The sequence below is a fragment of the Carettochelys insculpta genome, chromosome 28 (genome assembly GCF_033958435.1).
Source record: "Carettochelys insculpta isolate YL-2023 chromosome 28, ASM3395843v1, whole genome shotgun sequence".
Classification (NCBI taxonomy): Eukaryota; Metazoa; Chordata; order Testudines; family Carettochelyidae; genus Carettochelys; species Carettochelys insculpta.
In genome coordinates this window covers 10,022,312-10,048,210 of record NC_134164.1, presented here as the reverse complement: position 1 = coordinate 10,048,210, position 25,899 = coordinate 10,022,312, and the positions used below count along the sequence as shown (strand labels likewise).

The following is a 25,899-nucleotide window of genomic DNA, read 5'->3' as shown; positions in this document are numbered from 1 at the left end:
AAAGATCATGTGCCATCAGTTTTTAAATAGTTATGATTTATTAGTTCATACCCCCTACTGCCCCTTCCTGGACCCAAGTGTGACACCAAGCTTTGTGGTAATGTTCCAGACAAATCTATTCAGCGCTCTTTAACTCAAGATAATACTAATTGTATGAAATTGAACAGTTTTCTTTCTCTTTGACAACAGCAGGAACTCTCCATGCAAGTGATGTTATTCATAGTTAGTTGATTGGTTCCTTATTAACTCAGTCACTAGAATCTTTGATTGGAGCAGCTCAGAAAACTGACTGATACAACATCAGCAAGCCAAAAAATATTTTCTCAAGTGTCTTTCCAGTTTTATGACTGGCTCAGATTGCCCTTACCACTGAAATAGGGATGGGTGTGGTTGCTTGCTTTGGTTTGAGAGAGCTCTTTTTGTAGCATCTGGCTTCAGAGAGAATAGCTTTCCTGTCCTTGGGGAATAAGGCAAATGGGCTCTGAGGCCTGTATAGAGTTTGGTATTGTGTTTCCACTGGCTAGTATCTGAACTCTGCTTCTGCCAATCACATCCATCCTGGTGTATCCTTGGCCAACAAACTGAACATGAAACTTGTCTCTGCTAAGCTGTTTCCTTTTCCCTGCATTGCTTTCACTGCTGCTAGCAATGATGGTTATTACTCTGTAGACAGGACCAATGGCATTTAAATCACACCATGTTATCTAGATCTACTCTAGGCAAAGCACGTGAAGATGACATTGCTGAAACTTTTTCTATCTGGACGTTCCTCCTTTGATATCAGTGGATGAATCGCAGGTCTGGTTACTGTCAGTGCCACATGTAGCCCAGAAGAATACATTTAGAATTTGACTTCTTGGGAAGTGGAGCGAGGTTCTAGTGTTGCCTTGTTGCCTGAGGCTGTGCTTATCTCCTTCCTCCCTTTCGGGAACTGCTTCATTTTTAATCCTTAAAAATAGGATACAGGTTGAAGAGGAGCAGAGTCTCAAAAACAAATGGGGAATTGTCTTTCAAGATACGCACAGTAAGTGGCATTGTTTCAGGCACATGTCTTAGAGCTTTAGAACCTAATCCCCAAATACGTACATTCTAGTGCCTGTTACGTAAAATAGACTTGAAAGGGTGGTTTCTGAACGTGATTTCCTGAAAGGATAGCAAGGTGGCTGTTGTCACAGTGCTTAAGAGGTGGGTGTAAAAACAAGTATTCAAAGAGTTTATGCAGACAATTAAATTCAAACACTGAAAGTGTTAGTGTTATCTGCCTGCTGCTGTCCATCATGGATACATCCTGATGTTCTTGCCTTTGATTCCTGGCTGCTCATTCACTTGCATTAATTTAGCATTCTGGCATTTTTTTTAGTTTTGTATGTAAATGAGAAAATTTGTACTTCCCCTTCAGTTACATGTACTAAAATGGGCACTGTCCACCCCAATGACACTTCCTTTGAATCACTTCTCTGTTATAACTAACCCATTTCAGTTTCATATTAGCTGTTCTGGGTGTAAACCATCACTAAAAGCTTTTATACTCTCTGGTTCAGCTTTCTGCATAGAAAGTCAAAATCAAGTACTTAGAAACTCCCTTTCAGGCATGAAGTTGAAATTATGTGCAGCATAGAAAGCCAAAGCTCTGGGTAGCCCACATCCTCCCACTTCTGGAGACATTTTTGTTTTCTATGGCTCTTTTGGAAACCGCTGGGCTTTTTATACATCTGAAAAGATAAGATGCTGCTCATAATAAAAGTTACAGCTTTGTTCCGTAAAGTGTGTAGCTGTTAGGAGGGTCTTGGCTGATTTTAACATCAGTGATACTTGTTAGTCTACCATGCCACACTTCAAACTTTCAAAATGATCTGCCATTTAATCCTCCTATAATATTCTAAGATTCTTCTTCCTTTTATACTGCAGGTGTATAAGTTAATCAGTGTGTTCTGAACTGAGGAAAAAAAAGTATTGGCTGTGGGGAAGGTGGAGAACTTGTACCTGTTCCTGTCTGTAGTGTGGCTGCATAATCACAAGCAAAACATCCCAGTATTTTCCCTCTCCTACTCAGCTGTCTTGAAGCTGGCTATTAGCATATTTTTCATTCTGCCAAACCAGTCATGTGCAATGAAGTTTCAGTTAGTGCATCCATAAATCAGGTGAAACCAGCTACCCAGTGTCTTGAACTGTGCATCCTCTTTTTTTATACAGGAAGAAGCAGAGATCCAGGCAGAGTTGGAACGACTAGAGAGGGTTAGAAATCTACATATCAGGGAATTGAAAAGGATACACAATGAAGATAATTCACAGTAAGCACTGGGAAGCATGTGGGGGAGAGAATATGTGTCAGATGTTAACTTGTCAAGGAAAGCTAAATTCTTAGCATCTATTTTTCTGGTAATGGGAATGGACCCTACTTAATTCTGTTTTTAATATCCTGCCACCCACTGAGATGCAGTGCCGTACTGAGTTAAAAGCATTTGTATGTCATATGTAGAACTAGGTACTTTACAAAAGACTTTGGAAACTTTGGCTGTGTCAGTGGTAAATGATCTAATGACAAGGCAGTCATTTGAAACATAGACACAGATAATTTAACCACCTTTTTGAGTTTTCATATGAAACGTCCGGTCTGAGTTGTATAATAGCTGTGACTTCTTGTTGGCAGACAGCATTACCATTGTCAGTGTTAAATTACTCTCTCCAGATTTAAAGACCATCCAACGCTAAATGACAGATATCTTTTGCTACATCTTTTGGGTAGAGGAGGCTTCAGTGAGGTATATAAGGTAAGTTGAAGAACTGGTCTGTTGTATTTTGAGCTTGCACAGAAACATTCATAAGTAAAATGACATTTGTTCTCTCCAGTGAAGAATGTGGTTGGAGGGAAAGGGATCTAGCAATACATATCACATCTGGATTTGATTTAGACAGCAGACCTGGTATTTCATTTCTGTTCTTCACAAGATTCTTTGAAAAATGCATTTGTTGGGAATATTGCACTGGGATGACCAGGAGAATGACATGAAATACCTTTTGAGACTGAGTCTGTGTCTACACAAAGACAGAAAGTCGATCCCAGATAATCGATTCTAGCTATGCCATTAGGGTAGCTATAATCAATGTATCAGGATCGACTTCCTGCCACTGTGTTGATCAGAGCTCTTTGGGCTCGCACTGACTTCCCTTACACCAAGCAATAGCGTGGAGTACGAGGGTCAATGGCCGAGCCCGAAGAGAGATTTTTGCCGCGTCTTTGCCGACATGGAAAACTTGAACTCCAAGAGATGAATTATGGAACACTGAACACCAAGTAAGTTAAGCGTAGCTTCAGCCTCAAACAGATGTTAGAAATCTGCTTAAAAATGGTACATTTGAGATGGTTACATTGCAACAGCACCGTAATTCCTTAAATCTGACACATTATTGTAAATGAAGGGGAAGAAACTCCCAGGGCCATATGGCACAGCCTTTTTTTTTAAAGTTTAGGAAGTATTTGTATCCCAACATTGACATGTTGAGCATCCTTAGTCACATAGGTAAGGATTATTTCTTCTTCGAGTGGTCGCCATGGGTGCTCCACAGTAGGTGTCAGGCTCGCCCGGCGCCGCAGATCGGAATTCTTCTAGCAGTTTCCACTGGATTGCGCATGTGCCGATGCGCACCGCTCCCTTGCGTGCCCTCGGTCATGTGCACGATCCGGTCCCCGCCAGTTCCTTCTCAACCGCCAACGGCTGCAGACGGAATCCGCTCCGGCTCTAAAGCCTGAGACAGATAAGATAGTTGTTTTTCCTTGTTAGCTCGTTGTTTTTTCCTATTATAAAAAAAAAAAAAAAAAGCATACAAAATAGTAGAGATAAGAGGAATGGAGGGAAGAGGAGCAGACAAAGAAGGCTGTTTAAGCTGCCTGCTACCTTGAAGGCCGTGAATGTTTGTTTGTTGTTTTGGGTTGTAGAATGCACTGATTAGCGGCTAAGTACCCGATTAACAGTAAAGACTCACCGCGATGGCTTCCTCGGTGTTCAAGAAGCGTGAGTCATGCCACGAGGCTATGCCGGCCTCTGATGGGCATAGTGAGTGCATTCGTTGCCTGGGGGAGTCCCATGTTACCCAGAAGTGTTCGCACTGCACTAAGCTTACAGCCAGGGCCAGGAAGGACAGAGAAGTGAGGCTCAAAATGATCTTGTTTGATAAGGCCCTCCAGCCTGAGCTGCCGGAGAAGCCTCACACAGAAGGGCCCTCTGGGTCACATAAAAGGACGGCAGTGTCTTTGACCCCCTCTGTGCAAAAGAAGAAGAAACTCTCCCCGGCTCAATCCTTGCCGGTGTTTCCAGCAAGCAGGACGAGCGGAACGCAGAGCCCTCAGCCGCGGGCTGATGAAAGCGGCAGCACGGTCGCGCACGTGGCCGGGGCCAGGCCTCTGACTATGCAGCAGTCGGCACGGAGGGCGCTGTGAGTGCCAACGCGGCAAGCGCCGGAATCGGCGGCACCAGCTATTGCGGCGCCGACGACACAGGGGCACCCAGCACGGGGCCCATCGGTGCCGGAGGAAGCTACCTGCACGGCACTGCTTATGATGGTGCCGAGTGTGGCGCCGACAGCAGGGCTGAGATCCCCGGCACAGGAGGGGGCGGTGCCCACCCTGCAGGCGGGGGAAAGCTAGAACCAAAACCCGGCACCTCAGTCCATCTCCAGACAGGGCTGCGATGCCCTTATCACCCAGGCCTCCCCCCACAAGATACAGACGCCACATCACCGGGTGGCAACTCCACCAACCTATTCTGGACCTCCCTCTCCGTTCCTCCAACCACCCTTGCCGTGGCTCAGGCCACCTTCACCCTTTTTGGGCATGGATCCTTATGAGTACTATCACAAACCAGATTCACCATTTTCAGTGTCATCACGGAGATCCCGCTCTCCCAGACATCATAGGTACACACTCCGATCGTGGTCCAGGTCTCCATCACCGGGCCCTTGTCCATGTTGTTATGGCCGTCCTCATCATCCTGAACACCGACATCGGAGGTCTAGATCCACGGGCAGATCCCCTCCCACTCCTCGCCAATACTCCCGTGTACACTCTCACTCCGGGAGAGGAACGCAGCTGTCCCGGGGGAATTAGGTCCAGAGTCCCGAGACTTTCCTTTACAGCCCACGAGGGAGCAAGCATACCAGCGAACTTGGGAGCCAGAGGACTTAGGGGAGGTTTATTCCAGCGGTTCCTCCTCATCCTCCCCAGATGAGGCAATTGTCCCCGGGGATGTCTCCCCTCCGGATGACCTTAAACAATTCCAAGAGCTGTTCAAAAGAGTAGCATACGCATAGGACGTTCAAATAGCAGAGGTACAGGAGAAGCATCATAAACTCCTGAAAAATTTGAGACCCCCGGCTTCATCTAAAATCGCTATTCCACTGGACGAAGCCATTATGGAGTCAGCCACTAACATATGGCAGACTCCAGCCTCTATTCCGCCTACGAACAAAAGGGCAGATAAGAAATACTTCGTCCCAGCCAAGGGCATGGAATTCCTGTTTAGCCACCCACAACCCAATTCTTTGGTGGTCGAATCGTCCCAGCAGAGGTCGAAGACGTCTCAGTATAAATCAGGGGGGTCAGATAAAGATGCTAAGAAATTAGAGCTGTTCGGCAGGAAGGTCTACTCCTCCTCTACCCTATTATTGAGAGTGGCAAACTACGTGGCACATTTATCGAACCATAACTTCGACAATTACTCTAGACTCATCTCTCTCATGGATTCCCTTCCGGAGGACAAGAAGCCAGTATTAAAGGCGATCGTCCAGGAGGGCTATGCGGCCTCGCAAACAGGAGTTCAGATCGCCCTGGACGTGGCGGACACAGCGGCACACTCAACAGCCACGGTAATGCGTAGGGAATCCTGGCTCCAGACATCTGGTATCCCCAGAGATCTACAGGCAAAGATCGTGGATCTTCACTTTGACAAGCAAAAGCTGTTTGCGGAATCAACCAACTCGGTCTTCCACTCAAGCAAAGATTCGAGGGCCACACTTAAGACCTTGGGTATCTACACTCCTCCGTACAAGAAAAAGAAATTCTATCCTCAGCAAAGGCGCTACGCTTACCAACCACAGCATGCACAATATCAGCAAGGCTATGACCAAGGGCGCCATCAACAGCAGCAGCACTACAGGGCCCCCAGGCGACGTTCTCAACAAAGTCGTACAACCTCGGGGGAAGCCCAGAGGCGGCAAGTTTGATAGGTATGTCGAGGACTTGCACTATCAATACCATCGCTCAATGCCACTCTCACCTCATGTTCCATCATTGCCTCAAACCGTTCCATTCCCAATGGCAAAAGATCACAACAGACAAATGGGTGCTGGAAGTTATAGCCGTGGGTTACACGATCCCCTTCCAGTCACTACCACCGACGAAACCTCCTACCCAGCCTCCTCTCAGGGACCCTTCTCACGAAGCGAGGCTGAAGCAGGAGGTAGATCACCTCAGGTTCATAGGGGCGGTGGAAAGAGTGCCAGAACAATTCCAAGGGAAAGGTTTTTACTCACGCTGCTTCCTAACAGAGAAGAAAACGGGAGGCTGGAGGCCGATTTTGGACCTACGGGGCCTCAACCGATACTTGCGCAAGCAGCGCTTCCAGATGATTACAGTTGCCTCCATACTTACAGCGCTGGACGATGGAGACTGGTTTGCAGCCCTTGACTTACAAGATGCTTACTTTCATATAACAATCCACCCGGCACACAGACGCTTCCTCCCTTTCACGGTCGGCAGGGAACATTTCCAATACGGGTTCTTTCTTTCGGCCTATCCTCGGCACCCAGAGTCTTTACCAAAACTCTGGCAGTGGTATCAGCTTACCTGCACAGGCAGGACGTGTTTATCTTTCCATATCTGGACGACTGCCTACTGAAGGGGGCCTCAAAGGTGGAGGTCCTACGCATGATACGCGTCACCGCGAACACGTTTACTTCGCTGGGCCTAGTTATCAACCTTGCAAAGTCAAAAACCGAACCCATGCAAGATATAGAGTTCATGGGGGCACGCATAAACTCTATCGCATCAAGAGTATACCTGCCCGATGCCCGCTTCCGCACCATCAAATCCTTGGTGCAAGTCATGATGTACAGCCTCACGGTGCCGGTCCTAACATGCCTGCAACTGTTGGGGCACATGGCGGCTGCCACGTTTGTGGTACAGAATGCCAGTTTACACATGCGAAACCTGCAGCATTGGCTGGCAAGTGTTTACAAACTGGCATCCCATACCTTCCACAGGGTAGTATTGCCCACAACGGAGGTACAGAAGTCGCTATTGTGGTGGGCAGATCCCAAGAACCTGCTGGTGGGAGTGCCCTTCCACTAACCACAAATTTCCATGTTTCTTACAACCGACACCTCCCACATAGGATGGGGAGCACACATTGGCAGCAAGGTGACGCAAGGGCTATGGTCCCCTGCGGAACAGACACTGCACATAAATATACTGGAGCTCAGAGCAGTGTTCAATGTGTGCAGACATTTTCAGAAATACCTGCATGGCAAAGTAGTCGGAATCAATACCGACAATACCTCCACCATGTTCTACATCATTCGACAAGGAGGGGCACGGTCCCGTGTGCTATGCACAGAAGCAGTCTGATCGTGGAATTGGTGCATTGCCAACAACATAATGTTGAAAGCCTCGTATTTGCCAGGCGCCCACAACGTGAAGGCAGATCAACTGAGCAGACCCTTAGCACTCACGCACGAATGGCAGATCCTCTCCGACCTGCTACGCCGCATATTTTGTACCTGGGGGTTTCCCCAGGTCGATTTGTTTTCCACCCAGTGCACCAAGAAGTGCCCTCAGTACTGCTCAAGAGCAGGAATAGGGTGGGGGTCCCTGGGGGATGCCTTCATGATCTCATGGAAGGGCCCTCTACTCTACGCGTTTCCCCCCACAACACTTATCTGCAAGGTTCTGCAGAAAGCCAAAAGGGAGAGAGCTCGCATGATACTCATAGTTCCAACTTGGGACTGACAACAATGGTTTCCCTTGCTTCTGCACGTGTCGGATCATCCACCACTCCCCCTACCGGTAGCGCTGGATTTACTCACACAGGCTCAGGGGTCCATTGTGCACCCGCACCCTCAGGGACTCCGCCTACAAGCATGGTTAATCCATGGCTCAGCGCCTTAGAGAGCACGTGTACGGAGGGAGTAAGACAAGTCTTAGAGTGTAGCCGAAGGACCTCCACCAGGAGGACTTACGAACAGAAATGGACACACTTTGCTGCCGTGTGCTCTGCCAAACAGTTAGCTCCTCTTGACAGTCCTATAACTGTAATTCTAGAATACCTGCTGGACCTCAGATGAGACGGGCGCTCTCTATCCTCGCTAAAGGTCCCCCTCGCAGCTATATCAGCTTTTCGGCCCACCATATTTGCCCATCCTATCGTCACTAGGTTCTTCAAGGGGCTGCTAAACCTGTACCCTCCTCGAAAACCGCTACCACCGTTGTGGAGTTTGGACTTGGTACTCCACACACTATCGGGACCACCCTTCGAACCATTAGCCGCAGTACCCCTCCGACTACTTACCATGAAAACGACCTTCCTTCTTGCGATTACATCAGCCCGCAGGGTGAGCAAACTCGCAGCAGCGATGGCAACGCCGCGCTGCACAGTATTCTCAAAGGAGGCGGTGATCTTACGGTTACACCCAGCCTTTGTTCCGAAAGTTTCCTTGGAGTTCCACATTAACAAACCAATAGTATTACCCTTGTTTTACCCGAAGCCTCACAGCTCCAGCAAGGAGGCGCGCCTGCATCTCCTAGATGTGAGGAGGGCGTTGGCCTTTTACATAGACAGAACTAAGTCCTTCCGGAAAATGGACAGGCTTCTGGTGTGTCTCGCTCCCAGGTCGAAAGGGGAAGGCCTCTCTTCCCAGAGAATTTCAAAGCAGATTGTGTCCTGTATAAAACTGTGCTATGAGCTTCGAAAGACCCCTTTGCTAGCCCCACCTAGGGCTCACTCCACCAGAGCGGTGGCGGCATCAACGGCCTTCTTCAAGGGAATCGCGTTGAAAGACATTTGTCGAGCGGCAACTTGGTCATCCTATGACACCTTTGCCAGGCATTATGCCCTGCATCGGGTATTCGATGAGGATACCCGTCTGTTGATAGCAGTTCTCTCGGGGGCAAGCTGCACATGAATGGAGTACCCACCTCTTTACTTGGGGTTACTGCTGGGCAGTCACCTACTGTGGAGCACCCACGGGGACCACTCGAAGAAGAAAGAGAAGTTACTCACTTGTAGTAACGATGGTTCTTCGAGATGTGTCCCCATGGGTGCTCCACTACCCGCCCATCCTCCCCGCTTCAGATCTCTGTCCGGTGTTTTTCAGGAGCTTCCGAGGCGGTTGGTCAAGGAACTGGTGGGGACCGGATCGTGCATATGACCTAGGGCGCGCAAGGGAGTGGCGCGCATCGGCGCATGCGCGATCCACAGGAGACTGCTAGAAGAATTCTAATCTGCGGCGCCGGGCGAGCCCGACACCTGCTGTGGAGCACCCATGGGGACACATCTCGTTACTACAAGTGAGTAACTTCACTTTACATGGTGATGTTTTGCAAGATCAAGACCCGTGAGACTTAGACTACCACTAATTGGAGAGAGAAAGAGATTAATTTTAAATAAATTGAAAGTATTTGTTTCCCCAAGCATCCTCCATGTGGACTCAGTAGTTCATAGACTGTTAGAATTAAATTGATTAAACTAGAATATAACTGTACATTATTATTGTGTATTATCAGGTATGGGTAATGAGTAGCCAATGGTGGCCATGAGCTGGGAGTGGGATGGAAAGCTGGAACAAAAAAGTGGGAGATGTAGGTTGGATATTAGGAAAAACTATTTCACTGGGACCTGGTGAAGCACTGGAATGAGTTGCATAGGGAGGTGTTGGAATATCCATCCATAGAGGTTTTTGAGGCCGGGCTGGACAAAGCACAGGTTGGGTTGATTTAGTTGGGGTGGGCTAGATGATCTCCTGAGGTCTCCCAACCCATATCTACTGACTAGAGCCATAATAGTATTGAGTTTGAAAGGGGAAATTGAACCTCATGTTTCAGGATTTAGGGTGATCGCTAACATTAGGGGCTATAACAAGATTGGGTGGGAGTATGATTATCACATATCTGCATGCAATGGGATGTTTTCATCTGTGCGCCAAAGCGTCTGGTGCCAACTACTGGAAAGGTGGGATCCTTAAGTTGATGGAACGTTGCCAAGATCCAGTCACACAGTTCCTGGGTTTGTGTGTGTTGGACTGCACTTTGAGACCAAAAGTGCTAAAAAAAATTTAGCATGAGCTGTGATTCAGCTAAGCCATTTGGCTTTCCAACCACAAATTGATTGAAACTTGTTATATATAGAGATGTAACAGCTGGCAGTTTGTGTTAAACTAATATATGTCCTCAGCATTTTTTTAAAACGAAGCACAAGAAGTGACTTCAGTGACTCAAGGCATCATGGTAGAGAGTTTTTGTTGTCAGTTCAAATCAAATGTAGGCAGTTGCTTTCTGTTGGCTGTTTGGCCTATGTGAAGTGATTGATGCGCTCAGTCTAGTGGGCAGATTAGTGTACCGAAATCACAAATTGTCTGACACTAATTGGCTGCCTTATTGACAGAGGAATTAAAGGATGGACTCGTGTTGAGTAGTTGATAGCATTAGTGACAGTAACTTCAGCTTATCAACATGTACTCTTCTCTTTGCATTGACACACTGGTATGGAATCTCTTGTTCATGCTTGTAGTATTCATTTGATGTTTCTATTCTACTGATGCTTGCTTTTATTTGTAGGCATTTGATTTAACAGAGCAGAGATATGTAGCTGTGAAAATTCACCAGTTAAATAAAAACTGGAGAGATGAGAAGAAAGAAAATTATCACAAGTAAGTGATGGTCTAAAGCACGGGGGCTGGTTTACTAGGTAGGGAAAAAGCAGCAATTAATTGTTCTACAGTCTAGAATATGCATTTTAATATGGCTAAATGTCAAGTTATAGCTCTAGGAACAAAGAACGTATGTCATGCTTCCTGGGAAGCTGTGATCCTAAAGAAGGCTTGGGGGTTCCTGGTAGATAATCAGATGAACGTGGGCTTTCAATGTGATGCTGGGGCCAAAAGAGCCAATGTGATTCTGGGATGCATAAGTGGGAATCTCAAGTATGAGGAGAGAGGTTATTTTACCTCTGCATTTGGCAGTGGTGCAATCACTGCTAGACAACTATGTCCAGGTCTGCTGTCCACAATTCTAGAAGGATGCTGACAGATTGGAGAGAGTTCAGAGAAGAGCCATGAGAATGATTAAAATATTAGAAATGTCCCCATATTGTGATAGACCCAGGGAGCCCAATCTATTTAGCTTAACAGAGAGACTATTAATGAGTGACTTAATCTGCAACAGCAACGACGGGTCCTGTGGCACCTTATAGACTAACAGAAAAGTTTTGAGCATGAGCTTTTGTGAGCACAGACTCACTTCATCAGATGCACAGTAACACGGCTACCCCTCCGATACTTAATCTGCAAGTGTCTACCTGAGGAGCAAATATTTAATAATAGGGTTTTTAGTACAAAGGAGGGTGGGGAAAAATCTGATCCGGTGGCTGGAAGTTGAAGCTAGAGAAAGTCAGGCTGGAAATAAGGGGTACATTTTTGAAAATAAGAGTAATGAACACTGGAAAAACTTAGAGGGTTGTGGTGGTTCCTCTGTCTCCATTTTTAAACCAATATTGGATGCTTTCCGTAAAGGTTTACTTTAGAAATGGTGTCAAAAGTTTCCTGGCCTGTGTTATACAGGAGGCCAGAGTAGATGACCACATCTAGTCTGACCTCAATCTGTGAAACTATGAATGCTCCCCTCCAATGGGAGTGAAGCTATTTCCTCACGCCTTGGTATCTGTCCACAAAATGTCACCTTAGAAATGTCTGAAATGAGCACAAGAAATGAGTGGATGCTTGCAAAATAAGTGCATTGCTAGGGTCTGGACAAGCAGTGCTTCTGCAAGTTTTCTTGTACCCTAATCAGGGGATATCTCTGCTCTATAATCTCTTGGCCTCATTTATGCAGTGAACAAAAGCCCTAGACTCATTCTGAACACCCCAGACATGCACACTGGGAGTGTGCTTTCAAAAATTTGCATACCCTCGTTTCCTAGAATATTGAATACTTTTTTAATTGTATTAATAAGCTGTCATTTGACTGGAATACTGAGCGCTATTCAAAGATTGCTATATGGGACTTATTGCAGAACCTGTAGTAAAACCTCTGTTGCTAATGCTGAGTCTTGCCTTTCAGACATGCCTGCAGAGAGTACAGAATTCACAAAGAACTGGATCATCCTCGAATAGTTAAACTCTATGACTATTTCTCTCTGGATACTGACTCGTAAGTGATGGGGTGTTGCATCTTTGCACTGCATTTGACCAGTTCACTACAAAGTGTTTAGTCAAAAGCTTTCCAGCAAAGTTCAGTGACTCTGGACTCAGGATGGGTCACTACTTTACACCAAGGGTGCACAACCTGGGGGCTCTCTGCTGCCTCCTGCAGCCTTTGTCAGCTTAGCAGTGCTGCCTTTCTGCCTTTGTCAGCAGAGTGCCGGCTTAGTCCTCCAATCCATCCTCCCTTTCTCCTCTCCTCTTTTCTCTTCCCTCCCTCTTCCTCTACCTGCCACCCCCTGGGTGCCTTAGCAGCCTCCTGAGCTAGGCTGACCTGTGCTGCCCGCCCTCCTGCCCTCTACGGAACCACCGTCCCCTAGGAGTGCCAGAATCATTTCTGGTCTTGCAGCCTGAGCAAGCTGGGAGGCATGTGTGGCAGAGGCAGCTGAGTGGGCGTGAGCTTCTACAGGGACAGCCCCTTTGTTCAGCTTCCAGGACAGTTTAAGGTTTTTTGTTGGTTTGTGTTTTGGGTTTTTTTTAAGTGTGATTACACTTCACTTTTTTGGTTCTTTTGTTTAACTGTGCCAGGTGTGGGGAGTTGGGGTGTAGCATGGGCTCTTAAAACAGCCGGTAGTTGTTTTTTTGCTTTTTGTTTTGTTCCCCCACCGACCCCCCATGCTGGAGGGTGGGTTTTAAGTGTTTATCTTGAAACATTAAGATAGTGTTTATATAAAAGCACTCTCTGTTTCATTAAAAAATTAATGTTACTGTTTTTATGTATGTATAGTCACATTTATATGCTGATTAACAAAGATTTTACATTCTACATACTTATTTTCTTATATGCTGAAAGGTTTTTAATACGAACATAAGTGAAATTTCCATTGGTTTGGATGACATTAGACAGGTTGGGGGCCTCAGCTAATTGCAGGGATGGAAAGGGGCACCCAATGTGAAAAGTTTGCTCACCCCCATTTTACACACTGGATCTTGGCACCACAGAGTATCGTCTGAACATGTGGTTGGGAGTCGCAAAGGGATGAATCATTTACGTGGCTGAAAAACAACCCCAGTTACAAAACAGTGGATAAAAATGTATGAGACCCTCATGCTTCAGAGTGTAAGCCAGCCATAGAGGTGTGTCTGTACAGCAGCACTGCGCGTGCCAAGCTTGGGTGCAAGGGTACAGCCCTCCAACCTGCTGTGCACAAACTGTCCTTGTAGACCCTGTTGCTCTACTAGTGCACTTTACCTACTGATCTCTGACCTAGTATGCGAAAGAGAGTGGTGACCAATGACAGAACAAGGGGCAATTGTCTGAAGTTAACAGAGGGAGAGGTGTGGGTTGGATATTAGGAAAAAGTATTTCACCAGGGGCTGTTGAAGCACTGGAATGGGTTACCGAGACAGGTGGTGGAATCTCCATCTCCAGTGGTTTTTAAGTTCTGGCTTCACAAATCCCTGGCTGGGATGATTTAGTTGGGGTTGGAGCTGCTTTAGGCAGGGAACTGGACCAGATGACCTCCTGAGGTCCCTTCCAGCCCTAGGATTCTACGATGATGATAGTGAACTTTTAGCGCACTGCAGTGGGAAGTATATCTACACCCAAGTTTGTCACATGCTAATGGACTATGTGAAGTCAAAGCTTGTGTAGCCCTTTGGGCAAAAGGTTAGGTAGATGTCTACAAAGGAGTTTATTTCACTTTTCTGAAGTATTAATTCTGTATCCCCTCTCTAACTAGCCTAGGCACACCCTTAGGCACACACACATTTTTCTGCTTTTTTATACCCATTATTCAGCAGATCTTAATTCTGGCACAATCCAGTGCGCTAGTGAGATGCCACAGGGAACGTTCCCTAATTAAAACACATGTACAAGAAGACTAGCTGTTTCTAAGGCAGACCTATTACTTTGCCTGAAAAAAAATCTGTTCTGATAGAAATAGATGTCAGACTTGGCTGTCTGTAGATCCAAAGCTATTGCCTGTATGTCTGTGGTGGCGCATCTTAATATGTACATGTTTGTAGGGAATGACCTTGTTGAGGAGATTTGCACAGGAAATTAAACACAAAATGTTGCTGTTTCTCTTAGGGGACTTACTTTTGATGATTTATTCTCTTGCTTTCAGGTTTTGTACAGTGTTAGAATACTGTGAGGGAAATGATTTGGACTTCTACCTGAAACAGCACAAATTAATGTCTGAAAAAGAGGCACGATCCATTATCATGCAGATTGTGAATGCTTTAAAATACTTAAATGAAATCAAACCGCCCATCATACACTATGACCTTAAACCAGGTATGTTATGAGCCAGAATGCTTACCCTCTTTCTTCCTGTTAGTAATCTCTCCAGACCGCTAAGGAACTGATGCTACTGACTAAAGCCAGGGACGAGATTAGGCCTACTGGGACCCATTCCATAGCCAAGAACTTAGTTCGGGTCTTGGAAGGGACTGAAATGCTTGGTTTTGCTCTGCAAATGTGTCAGTTCCCAGCATTGCAGCGTTAAGAGGTAGCAAAATTCCAGAAATGAGCCACCTTTTTTGGGCAACCTCTTGTGCCATCACGTGTCAGTACTTGGTTTCTATGGCCTGGTTGTCCTTTGCTTTCCTGTGCTATATCTTCCTTTATTTAGATGGCCAGCTCATTCCACATTTTGTTCATGATGCTCAGTAAACATCATCAAAGACTACCTTGAAAAACCTTATCTGACAAGCAGGTCCTTGCCCACGAAAGCTTATGCTCCAAAATATCTGTTCTAAAGTGCCACAAGACTTCTTGTTTTTGCGGATACAGACTAACATGGCTACCCCCCTCTGATCATTGGAAAAACTGGTTCATCTGTTGCTTTCCTGGGTCCCCATAGCAGTATGTAGCAGGGCAGAAAGTGTTCTCACAGGTCTGGCCTTCCGGTGCCTAGCAAATCAGAAGTGTCCCGTCCCCCCCGACCTCATCAGGCAGCTCCCATCTCTTAGATTATGCAGCCGAAAGCAAAACTTCCCTGTAGCCTAATCTGCTGGGTTTGGCATATGCTGCCTAGCACTATATATCTTTTTTTAAACCCAGTAAAATCTAGGCAGTTCTGTGGATTGGTAACATTTCACTGGCACTGTGCATCCTAAATCTGACATGGTTTCTTGCGTTGGTTTATGATGTTCAGTAGATGGCACAATTGCACTGATTTATTTGTGGGGCACAGTTTCTGGTCTCAGTCTTTACAAATAACCATTTAGTAGAGACTGCTTGAACACATGGCAGGGCTGTCCCTAAAATTTGTTGAAATCCTATCTGATCTGTGGTGCTTTGAAAGGTCATAGTTTTGTTGCGGATTAAGCTGTATAATCTGCTGGAAAGTTGTGCTGCTGTTTTATTTAATCCTTAGAAAGAGCTGATTGTTAAACAGATCTTGCTAAAAATTGACTATTTTACCATTATTTTGGAAACCACTAGGGGGCTCTGTGTTACAGCAGAGAGATTTTTCTTCCTGCTGAGAAACCAAGGCAAATTAGGACTTCCGGATGGAATGAGTCACAGCTGTGTATGTGTTCATGTCTGTGTAATCCCTCCCAAGGAGCTCTCTCCTGTCCTTAACCTGCCCTCCCAACATGACCAGTCTCCCTGGTAGTTGTGGCCTCTCCCTCCAGCCAGAAACCAGCAAGGAGAAAAGAGTTGTATTGGATGGCCAGGGTGGAGAGCCAAAAATAGGGACCCAGGAGGAGAAATAAGTGTCAAGAGACCCATTTAAGGATGGGAGTGTAGGTGTTGGGCACTTAGTGTGTTCAAGAGAACAGGGCTCCTCTCTGGAGGACTCCACTGAATGCTCAAACATCTTCTCCATCATACCAGCTGCTTTAGCTCACTGTATTTTGCAGGTCATGGTATGTTTGTACCATGTGTGCATTATTTAATAGGCTACGTGCTCATTGCAGATCTGTTGCTGCTTTTCCCTCTCCTTGTTCCATAATAGAGAACAAAAATCTTTTCCCTCCTCTAGGTAACATTCTTCTAGTCAATGGTACAGCATGTGGAGAGATAAAGATCACAGATTTTGGCCTTTCCAAGATCATGGATGACGACAGCTACAACTCCGTTGATGGTATGGAGCTGACATCGCAGGGGGCTGGTACTTATTGGTAAGTTTTGTATGTGCCTGATACCATCTCTGGGTTCTAGAAAACTTGGAAATAACTGTTAAATCCCTGATGCTCAAAACCTGGAGTTAACGTTGGATTCACTTTCCTTGTCAGCCTGTGTGTGGTGTGTCCTTTGTTCTACAGCGGAGTTCTGTAAAGCACTCTGGGAGCATCCTTAAGGCTTTCAAACTAGATGCACACAGGATCATTTTGCAGATGCCAGGCTTTTTGTCTTCAGTGGGTTACTATTTATACCTCTCGCTAGCCCCTTGTATTCAAAGCGACGATGGAACAACTAAAGCTGCATGTACAGCTACTGCTGAAATGCGGCCAACTCCAGGGTCGAACTTGGCATCTGTTTAATATCACATAATGCCATTTTCATGTAATTTAGGACAAAGTGAAGAAGAATCCCATACTTGCTTGGAAATGCAAGTAGACTAAGAAGAATTTTCCAATTGGAACTTAGTCACCCTCCTGCAGTGTCACTGTCAGTGCCATACATGGCCAGAACTTTGCTTTCAGATTTCACATGAAAAACAATACCTCCCGTGGTACAATGGCACTAACCATATTGTGGCATTGCATCAGTCCTGACTCAGCGATGTGGACCTGCACTAAGAACCACTGAATGCAAAGACAGAAGTTGCATTTACACTGTCTCTAGTCACAGTGGTTAACATAAACATTGTTCATGTCACCATAAATTTTTGCAGGCATCTGTTATAATTGCATGTGTTCTCTGGGTTTGTTCCCTCAAATTCACTCACCAGGCTGAGCAAGAATGCACCATTTAAGATTGCAGTTTCAAAAATGTGTATTTTGGCTGGATGTTTCCATTGTGAAATTGTTATTAAAAGATCTTGGTCAACAAATATGAGGTTCTAAATGCGTGCTGAGAGAACCAAGTTTTTTCTTCCTTGCATGACTGGAGTTAAACTCTGTTCTGGTGGGGGTGAAGCGTTCACTGCAACAGAGGCTTTGCACAAAGAATACCCAAAATTACAACCATTTTATTCATTTGTGGATTGTCTCCATGCTTGTGCTGGGAATATCTATGGACTGAACATGCACATATCTGAAGTACTAAACTCCACCTCACGTGTGAGCATGTGCTTTCTTAAAACTGAAATGGCTGTGGGGTAAAGCAGTGGGTCACAAGTAAAAAGTGGTTTGCTTAGTCTGTTCCCCCACTGTGCCTTCCAATTTGCACCATAGGGCATGCTTGGCAGCCAGTTCTGGAGAGGTAATTGAGTGGAGATGTCTCCGGGCAAAGCTGTGGGGAGAAGCAGAAGTCTTCCGACCTGCATTGTCTGGGGCCAGCCAGTTGTGTTTGTGTTGAGCGCTAACCACTGTTTCAAATCTCTGAACTCTTGGCTGGTTTCAGTGACTAGCCCAGTAGTTCAGATGGCTTCACGCTGTGTACAGGTTCAGGTGCATCCTCGGGGCTGACTTGTCAGTGAATTGGGAATTCTCAAGTTCCTTCTGTACCGAGGTGTGTGAGAGCTGCATGCTGCAGATGCACTTGTTCTGGTATACAGCAGAGTTCACACTCCCCCATATAGGGGATTGTGCTGTCGTGGTTACAACAGAGTGTTCCATTATGCAAATTTCCCTTGTCTAGATAATAATCTGTCACTAGGCTCTCTCCCTGGAAAATGCTTGGCAACTGCACTAGGAGTTCTTGAGGCCAGGATGATGTTTATAGTGGTGGAGAAAAGCCTGAGAATAAATCCCAGACTCCACTTACAAGGCCTTTCTCGGGAGGTTCTAGTCTGTAAGTGACTTACCCAAAAGTCACACAGAAATTCTGTGGCAGAGTGGGAGGCCACACTCGTATCTCCTGAGATGCAGGCGGGTGCCCTAACCACAGGCTTTCCTTCACTTTCCTGCTGAAACCAAGTGACTGTCAAATCTGGATGTACTAATAACAACCCTTTCTCACTTGTTCAAATCAGGTATTTGCCACCTGAATGTTTTGTGGTTGGAAAAGAACCTCCAAAGATTTCAAATAAAGTTGATGTCTGGTCAGTGGGTGTCATCTTCTACCAATGTCTGTATGGCAGAAAGGTAAGGAAGAAATGAGAGTTCTGAGTTTTCAGGTGACCTGGGAATGGAGACTAACCCAACCAGGAAGTAGTCAGGTATTAGCAGATGAGCTTTTATGGGGCAGGCCCACTTCTTCAGTTGTGGAATTAGATCTAATTAGTCTATTTTTGTTAGTCTTTAAAGTGCTCCATAACAGCTTTTTTGTTTTGTGAATATGCAGACTAACACAGACTAACCCTCTCTGTGACTGTCCAGCCAGCGAGAACTTCATGTCATTCTACCAGCTTTTCTAAGCTGCTAGTAACTTAGTGTCACAGATGCCCTGTCTGAGCATGCTTATTTTGCTCAGTGTCTTAATTCAGTGGCTCTCACCCCAGAGTATGTGGGGTACACAGAGGTCTTTCAGGAGGTGTACATCAGCTTCTCTAGCTATTTGCCTAGTTTTACAACAGACTACAATAATGCAAAGTCAGTACAAATTAACATTTCATACAAACAGTGGCTTGTTTATACTGCTCTGCATGCTATACAGTGAAATGTAAGTACAGTAGTTATATTTCAATTTATTATAAGTGTATGGTAAAAATGGGAAAATTAGCAATTTTTCAGTAATAGCCTTCTGTGACACTTTCATGTTTATCTGATTTCTAAGCAAATAGGTTTTAAGTGCAGTGGCACTTGGGTATACACGACAATCCAGACTCCTGAAAGGAGTACAGTAGACAGGAAAGCTTGTGAGCCACTGCCTTAAGTCACATAGACACAATAAGCCCAGGTTAGCACTGGCAGAGCAGAAGAAACTCCTGCCAGTGTTGTTGGGAGCTGGCCCTCTGACACCCGGGCTGAAGCTGCAAATCTGAGCACATGAAGTTCTCTCCCTTTTCTGTACAGGGGCATACTGTGGAACCAGTTGCAACTCATGCTCTTTGAATTTAAAACAACCATGACAGAGCAGTTGGCCAAGCAAAACAGCTGTGGCACCTGCAACACCATCAGTGTTCCTCTGCACCTTCTCTAGAAGAGATACTGAATGAGAGAATTTCCTCCAACCAAACAGCAGTGTTGTCATAGGCTTCAGAAAACACTGTCGCTTTAACAGTTGTCCCTCTTGTTTTGTAGCCATTTGGCCACAACCAGTCACAACAAGACATTCTGCAGGAGAACACAATCCTTAAAGCTACTGAGGTGCAGTTCCCTCCAAAGCCAGTAGTCACGCCAGAAGCAAAGGTAAAATCTCTCTGCTGCAGGTCCATGTGTCGCTGCCCAGCAAACTGAATGGTCTCCGTGTGGGTTACTTTGCACAGCAGTTAATCCGTGAGCCTCACAGTGGTCTGAGCCTCTGCTCCGAAATACATGTGTTCCCTGGAACCACAAGAGGCACTCAGCTCTCAATAATGAATTGAGCTTGCAGCTTCCTGCTGTTTTTATTATCTTAGGTTTTGCCCACAGACACTGAACACCCTCAGGGCATTCTCTTGGAGTGATTTCCTGAGTCTCATTGGCCCAGATCCCTTTGATTTTCTGCACTGTGCCACAGTTGTCTGCTTGGCAGCTGCCCTCCAACCCCACGGATGCCTGAATTTCATTAATGCAAAACTTGTTCAGTGCTTGAGGATCCTTTGGAAGAAGTCTGTCCATCAGAGCAAACTCCAGGCTGGCTAGTGATTGGTGTGTGAAAGATGGCACACCTAAATTCTCCATGGTGTGCTGCTCAGCAGGTTACAACTTAACAGCAGTCAGTGACCACTTGTGTCACTGTCAACACCTGGAATGAGCTCTGTTTTGGAATGTGGCAACACCCTTTCTCCAGGTGTACTGGTTTTGCTGGGATTCCATCCCTGACGGCAGAGAGGTACCCAGCAAAGAGTCTTTCTTATGCTTCCCTCTTCATCACTTAGCAATCACCCAGGCTAATTCTTTACCATGCATTCCTCCACCAGCGATTGAGACCTGGGTAATATCGAAAGAAAAGAACAATTCTGTTACACAGATAGGTCACTCCTAGAACCTCAGTGAGTGGGTTCTGTGGGGGTGTGTATTCTGAACTCTGGGTTTTGTGGGAGACGTGCTTGCTGCTGCTTCGTCCCACTCAAGAAGCTATTCTGGTGCTGTGTACTCAGAAGTCACCCACCCAAGAAATGCTGCTCACTGCGTTGTTTGAATTTAAATTAGAGGTCATCTGTAGCTTTGTATTAGTAACACAAGCTACTGCAAAATCCCCACAGCTCTAATATAATTGGTCAGAAAAGAATTCTGCACCCACAAAAGCTCTCCTTTGCAGCCCTTCATCCCCCGGGAAACCTCATGTCTTCTCCAGAAGCCAGTCATCCTGAGGATGAAATTGTTACTTTTGACTCTAGTGACTACTTAGCAAAACTAGCCATCAGTTGGCACCCTTGTCATCCTCACATCAAGGCCAAGTGCTGACTGGGGCACTTCGAACTCCTGCACCCCACATTTCCTCTCTGCCCCAAAGTTAAGCATGAGTAGGGCCCTTCCGAAGTCACAGGCCATTCTGATCAATTTCACAGTCCTGGGCTTTTAAAAACTGTAAACTGCATTATTTCCCCATTTTAAATCTGAAATTTCGTGGTGGTGCAGGGATTCTGACACACAGGAGTTGTGGGATGGGGTTGCAACTGTCACAAGGCTTTTGTAAGGGAGGTTGCAGTACTGCTGCCGTTATTGCCGCCTTGCTGATGGGGGCAGCATTGAGTTCAGAGCTGGGCAACTTGGAGATCAGAGCTTGGCTCCCAGCCAGCAGCTACCGAAGACAGGTTTGCCATAGCTGCAGCAAAACCTAAGGATCACAGGGTATGGCATGGCATTGCCACCCTTCTGCATTGTTGCCTGTAGAGCTGGGACCTCAGTCAGGATCATCACTCTCCAGCCACTTAGCTCTTAAAGTAACAGCACAGAAGTAATGGTGGCATGGTATGATATTGCCACGCTTACTTCTGAGTAGCTGCTGGTGGGGCACTGGCTTTAGAGCTGGGCATCAGGCCAACAGTTGCAACTCTCTGTCCCCACAGATCTGAAAGTAGCGCAGAAATCAAGTGACACTACTGCGACCCTCCCCCCCCCAATAACCTTGTGGCCTTCCTGCAGCTCTTTTAGTCAGGAACCCCAATTTGAGAAACACTGGTCTCTCTCATTCTCTCTCTCCCCGCCCCGCCCCCCCCCCATGAAATTGGTACAGTATAGGATAGAAGCACACAGGAGACCAAATTTCACAGGGATGAAGACATGTTTTCTTTGTGGCCATGAGTGTGGTAGGGCCCTCAGCACAAGACACAGGGTGGGAGGGAGTGGGGAGAATTGGCACTGTCCAGGTGTCACTTCTTCATAAAAATTTCAGTTCCCAGAACTCCTAGTCTGGTGCAGTTCACCAAGACCTATTATAAAAAAAACTCACCCAAAGTCCTTTAGTCACCTAACACTGGTTTGCCTTTTGGACATTCACAGGCATTTATCAGACGGTGCCTAGCCTACCGAAAGGAGGACCGGATAGATGTTCAGCAGCTAGCCTGTGACCCGTACTTGCTGCCTCACATCCGCAAATCTGTATCCACAAGCAGCCCAGCTGGGGCCGCGATTGCATCAACCTCTGGATCATCTAATAACAGCTCTTCAAACTGAGACACAGAATAATAGGCCAAAAACTGCTCGAGAAACCGACACAGACTTTCAGAAACAGCTTTGGAAAAGAGGAAGCCGCAAGGGTCTCAAGAAACCTGTACCAGGTGCTTTTTTTTCCTCTTGCATATTTTCCATCCATAGAGCATGACAACATCAATTCACATCAAGAAAACCTTCGGCATCTTAGGCTAAGCCACATGGATAGGAGAAGCTTGAGGTTTATTCAGTAAATGACCACAGAGGATGGCTGCTCTGCACGAGGGAGGAAAAAAAATATGGTTCCATGTACTGTGAACGTCTGAACACGCAGGCTTGGGGAATCCAGGATGTAACGTGTGCTTCAGAGGAAGAATGTGGACTTTGGAAAAAAGACTGGGCTAGTCCAGGGTTGATATTTAAACATTGTTCTTTTCTTTTCATAAAGTTTAGGTAACATCTCCTGAAAAAGCTAGAAGCACCAAGGTTCAGCTGGGGATGGTATGACTCTTTGCCCTTTGGAGGGGAAAAAAGTTGATCCTGCCTGTTCATGGCACTAGAGTTAGTGTTTTACCCCTAATTAATTTCAGTTTTTTAAAGAAAAATAGCTTTTTTTCAGGTGGGGGGTGGGGGAGAAAACAGTTTTCTGGTCAAAGTGAAACCCGTATTAGCAGGCATGTGGCAATGTCAATTCCACTAATAGTGCAGCTTTGCACTTCCTTTTTCCCTTCTTGGGGAGAGAGGTACTGGGGGTAGAAGACACTTCTGTGCATCTCTTGCCATCTGCTTAGCATGCCATTTGGAGCTAGGTTGGATTTTCCTTCCAGCAGCTGCTTCACTGCTCACACACTTACCAGTCATCCCTTTTTAATTTATTTGAAGTGCTGAGATTTTAAAATAAAGCTGGGTCTGTCCACATGGTGCTCTCCAGTCCTGTGAGTACAGTATCTCTTGAATTGTCAAGACAGGCAGCACATGGGAAGGGAGTTAGAAGCAGGCTCAGTCTCTTACATTGACTGTCCTGGGCTCATGCAGTATTGTACATTGTGTTACTTATTAAAACCTAAAGTTGAAGACTCGTAAGCTCTCCTCAGGTGATTTACTATGGAAACTGCGTTCTCCCAAGCTCACCTTCTCTCTTTCAGATTCAATGATTTTAATTCACTGATGCAGTGCCTCAAATGGATTAAACCCCGGGAGGTAAGTTCTAAAAGTCAATGGGCTTTTTGATGGTTTTTGTTACCCCTTTGAGGCAACCTCCACACTAGGGCAGAGGTGTCCTGCTGTGTCGGGGAGCCTGCTGCCCCCCCCCGCCCCAAAAGGAAGACTGAATATTTAAAAAAAAAGCAGCGCTTCAACATGTGGCAGCCAGGTTGGAATGTTCCTAACATATGTGGCAAGAGTTGTTAGCCAGAAATATTTAAAGATGCAGTATCCAGTAAAAAGGGCTGTCTTGGGAGTGGAGGGGACTGAGCAGTGTTACCACAATGTTAGGGTGTTTTTAAAAAAAAAAAAAAAAAAAAGTGTGTAGTGTAATCTGACTCATGCACAAAACTTCCCTTGTTCGTTGTAGATTCTTCTCGGTTTCGCTCTCTTTCTGGACGGTGCCTTCTGGATTCCTTCTCAATGTCCTAATGTGTTTTTTCTGGAGTGTTTGGTACCTGAAATTACTTTTCCTGGCTGTCTGTTTTCCAGAAGGTGCCTTCAGCAAGAACTGCCACTTGTGTGCCTGGCTGGAAGCCATCCTCCGCAAAAGGCAGAGTTAGCCCATACAGCAGCCAATGAGGAGTTGGTTGAAATGCAAAACAGTCTGTTGAAATTACCCTGAGGGTCAGGGAAGTCCAGAATTCTGCTGCAGCTTTCTTCCCCCCCACCCCATTTTTAATGGCTCTTGTGCTTTAGTCTGATGCATTCATCTGCATCGGGGTAGTGTTGGAACTCATTTTTAAGTAAAACTGCATCTTTAAATCCTCCGCTACAGGCTTAGCCCTTTCCATTCCTGCTGTTCTCTTAGAAACTAGATATTTAGTAAGCAGCACTTTGACATCATGTTCAGCCTCCATCAGGGAAGACAGATCTGACTTCTCATCCTGTCTGCTGAAGTTGGTTATTGGCCTCCATACGTAGAGGGGAGAATTCTAAAAGGGTTCTTTGCGTCCCTGTCTGGTTGTTTCTTGGACATAGAGTGTGTGCTATCTCTGTGGGTGTGATTAGTCTTGTGTTGGATGCATTTATTCCTGCTGTGTGACACCCGAATGGGGAAGCGTTGGCCTTTTCTGGTGCTACTTGCTGTATCCAGTGAAGAACCCTGGTAGAATTCTAGCTGCCACACTTTTTGTTGTTAATATGGGTTTCACTTCAAGTAACAGACCCTTATTGCCACATGTGTTTATTTACTTCTTAAAAAGAAAAAGGTGTATGAAGAATTTGTAACTTAAACCAGGCCGGATTGTTTTGGCTCTACCCAACAGATGAGACATGGATATTAAAATAAGTTTTAAGAAACCGAATTTCTTGACTTTTTTGATTTTGCTGTTTGGTCAGTGCTTAGCTTGGGCTTTTTCTGCTCTCATCCTAGGGGTTGTACTAATATATTAAGGGGATGAAGGCAGGGATGATGTTCCCTGTCAGGTGGGTTCCTTTCACCCCAGCTAGCCATATCTCTCAATACCAAACTGAGGTGCTTGAGCTTTGCCTGTTGACTTGCTTTCCTAACCTATGCAACACTGAGGCGTGGGAGCTGGCACTCCAGGATAAAATGTTGTCACAAAGGCCGCGTCTGCGCTAGCAAGGTCTTTGGGAAAATCGGGCCCTTTTTCAAAATAACATGCGGCACATCCACATGCAAAATGTGCCTCCTTTTGAAAGCATCTTTTGGAAAAAGCATGTGTAGACACTGCAGGCCTTTTTTTCGAAAGAGCGGTCCTCATAGCATCAGATTTTTGATCCTCAGCCCGTTCTTTGGAAAGAGCAGGGGCTGTGTGGACACACTCTATCAAAAGGGGAGCTCAATCTTTCAATCTGCTTTTTTGTGCGTGGATGCACTTTTTCAAAACATCTTCCAGAAGATCAGCTTTTGAAAGAGCGCTGTAGTGTAGAGGCAGCCAAACTGTTTTTATACCTCTGACTGTACTAGCTACGTTCCTTTGTCCATTAATGAAAATTCTCACCAAGAAAAGAATCAGAATTACTCAGCAGGGAGTTGGAGGGACAGGGAAGTAGTGGCTCAGACCTGGAACAAGTGGACAACAAGAGAGCAACAAGAAGAGTGGATAACAAGAGCCCATTCATAAGGCTCCTGGCCTAAATCCTGTAGAAAGGCTGGTGCTGAAGAACTCTCTTTTTGATTAGTTAGTGCTGGGCTTGTCCATCTTTACAAGAAATACAACTGAAACCCCAAAACACGTACCTTGGCACCTACCAGCCAGAGGCTGACATGTCTCTGGATATGCTGTCAGGGAGTCCTGACTTATCTTCCTAGTTCTGCTTCATGAGGCCTCAGTGCTACTCACCCACCAGAAAGCAGCTGATTTCGTGGGATAAGACTGTAGTGCAGATGAGAACTCATTGACTTTGCAGTGAGGCCAGCCTGTATTCCGTGTCTTCACTGGAAATTAAAGTAGCTCTCTGGCTGAGATTTACATAGAACAGCAATCTGTTACATACGATCAGTTAGTTTTTATGCTGTCCTCACAT

The 25,899-nt window shown here is 45.8% G+C and overlaps 1 protein-coding gene across 6 annotated transcripts in view; it reads left to right on the top strand.

Moving 5' to 3' along the window:
• TLK2 (tousled like kinase 2) overlaps nucleotides 1-24,708 on the top strand; it is a 78,814-nt gene extending 54,106 nt beyond the window's left edge. For all 6 annotated transcript variants that reach the window (XM_074979327.1, XM_074979323.1, XM_074979324.1 and 3 more), the window contains 9 exons: nucleotides 2,194-2,291; nucleotides 2,690-2,771; nucleotides 10,826-10,917; nucleotides 12,326-12,415; nucleotides 14,535-14,704; nucleotides 16,401-16,539; nucleotides 18,498-18,609; nucleotides 19,708-19,815; nucleotides 22,054-24,708. In XM_074979327.1, coding sequence (XP_074835428.1) covers nucleotides 2,194-2,291; nucleotides 2,690-2,771; nucleotides 10,826-10,917; nucleotides 12,326-12,415; nucleotides 14,535-14,704; nucleotides 16,401-16,539; nucleotides 18,498-18,609; nucleotides 19,708-19,815; nucleotides 22,054-22,227 — 1,065 coding nt within the window. In that variant the 3' untranslated portion in view covers nucleotides 22,228-24,708. The remainder of the gene's footprint in view (nucleotides 1-2,193; nucleotides 2,292-2,689; nucleotides 2,772-10,825; nucleotides 10,918-12,325; nucleotides 12,416-14,534; nucleotides 14,705-16,400; nucleotides 16,540-18,497; nucleotides 18,610-19,707; nucleotides 19,816-22,053) is intronic.
• The last annotated feature ends 1,191 nt before the right edge of the window (nucleotides 24,709-25,899 follow it).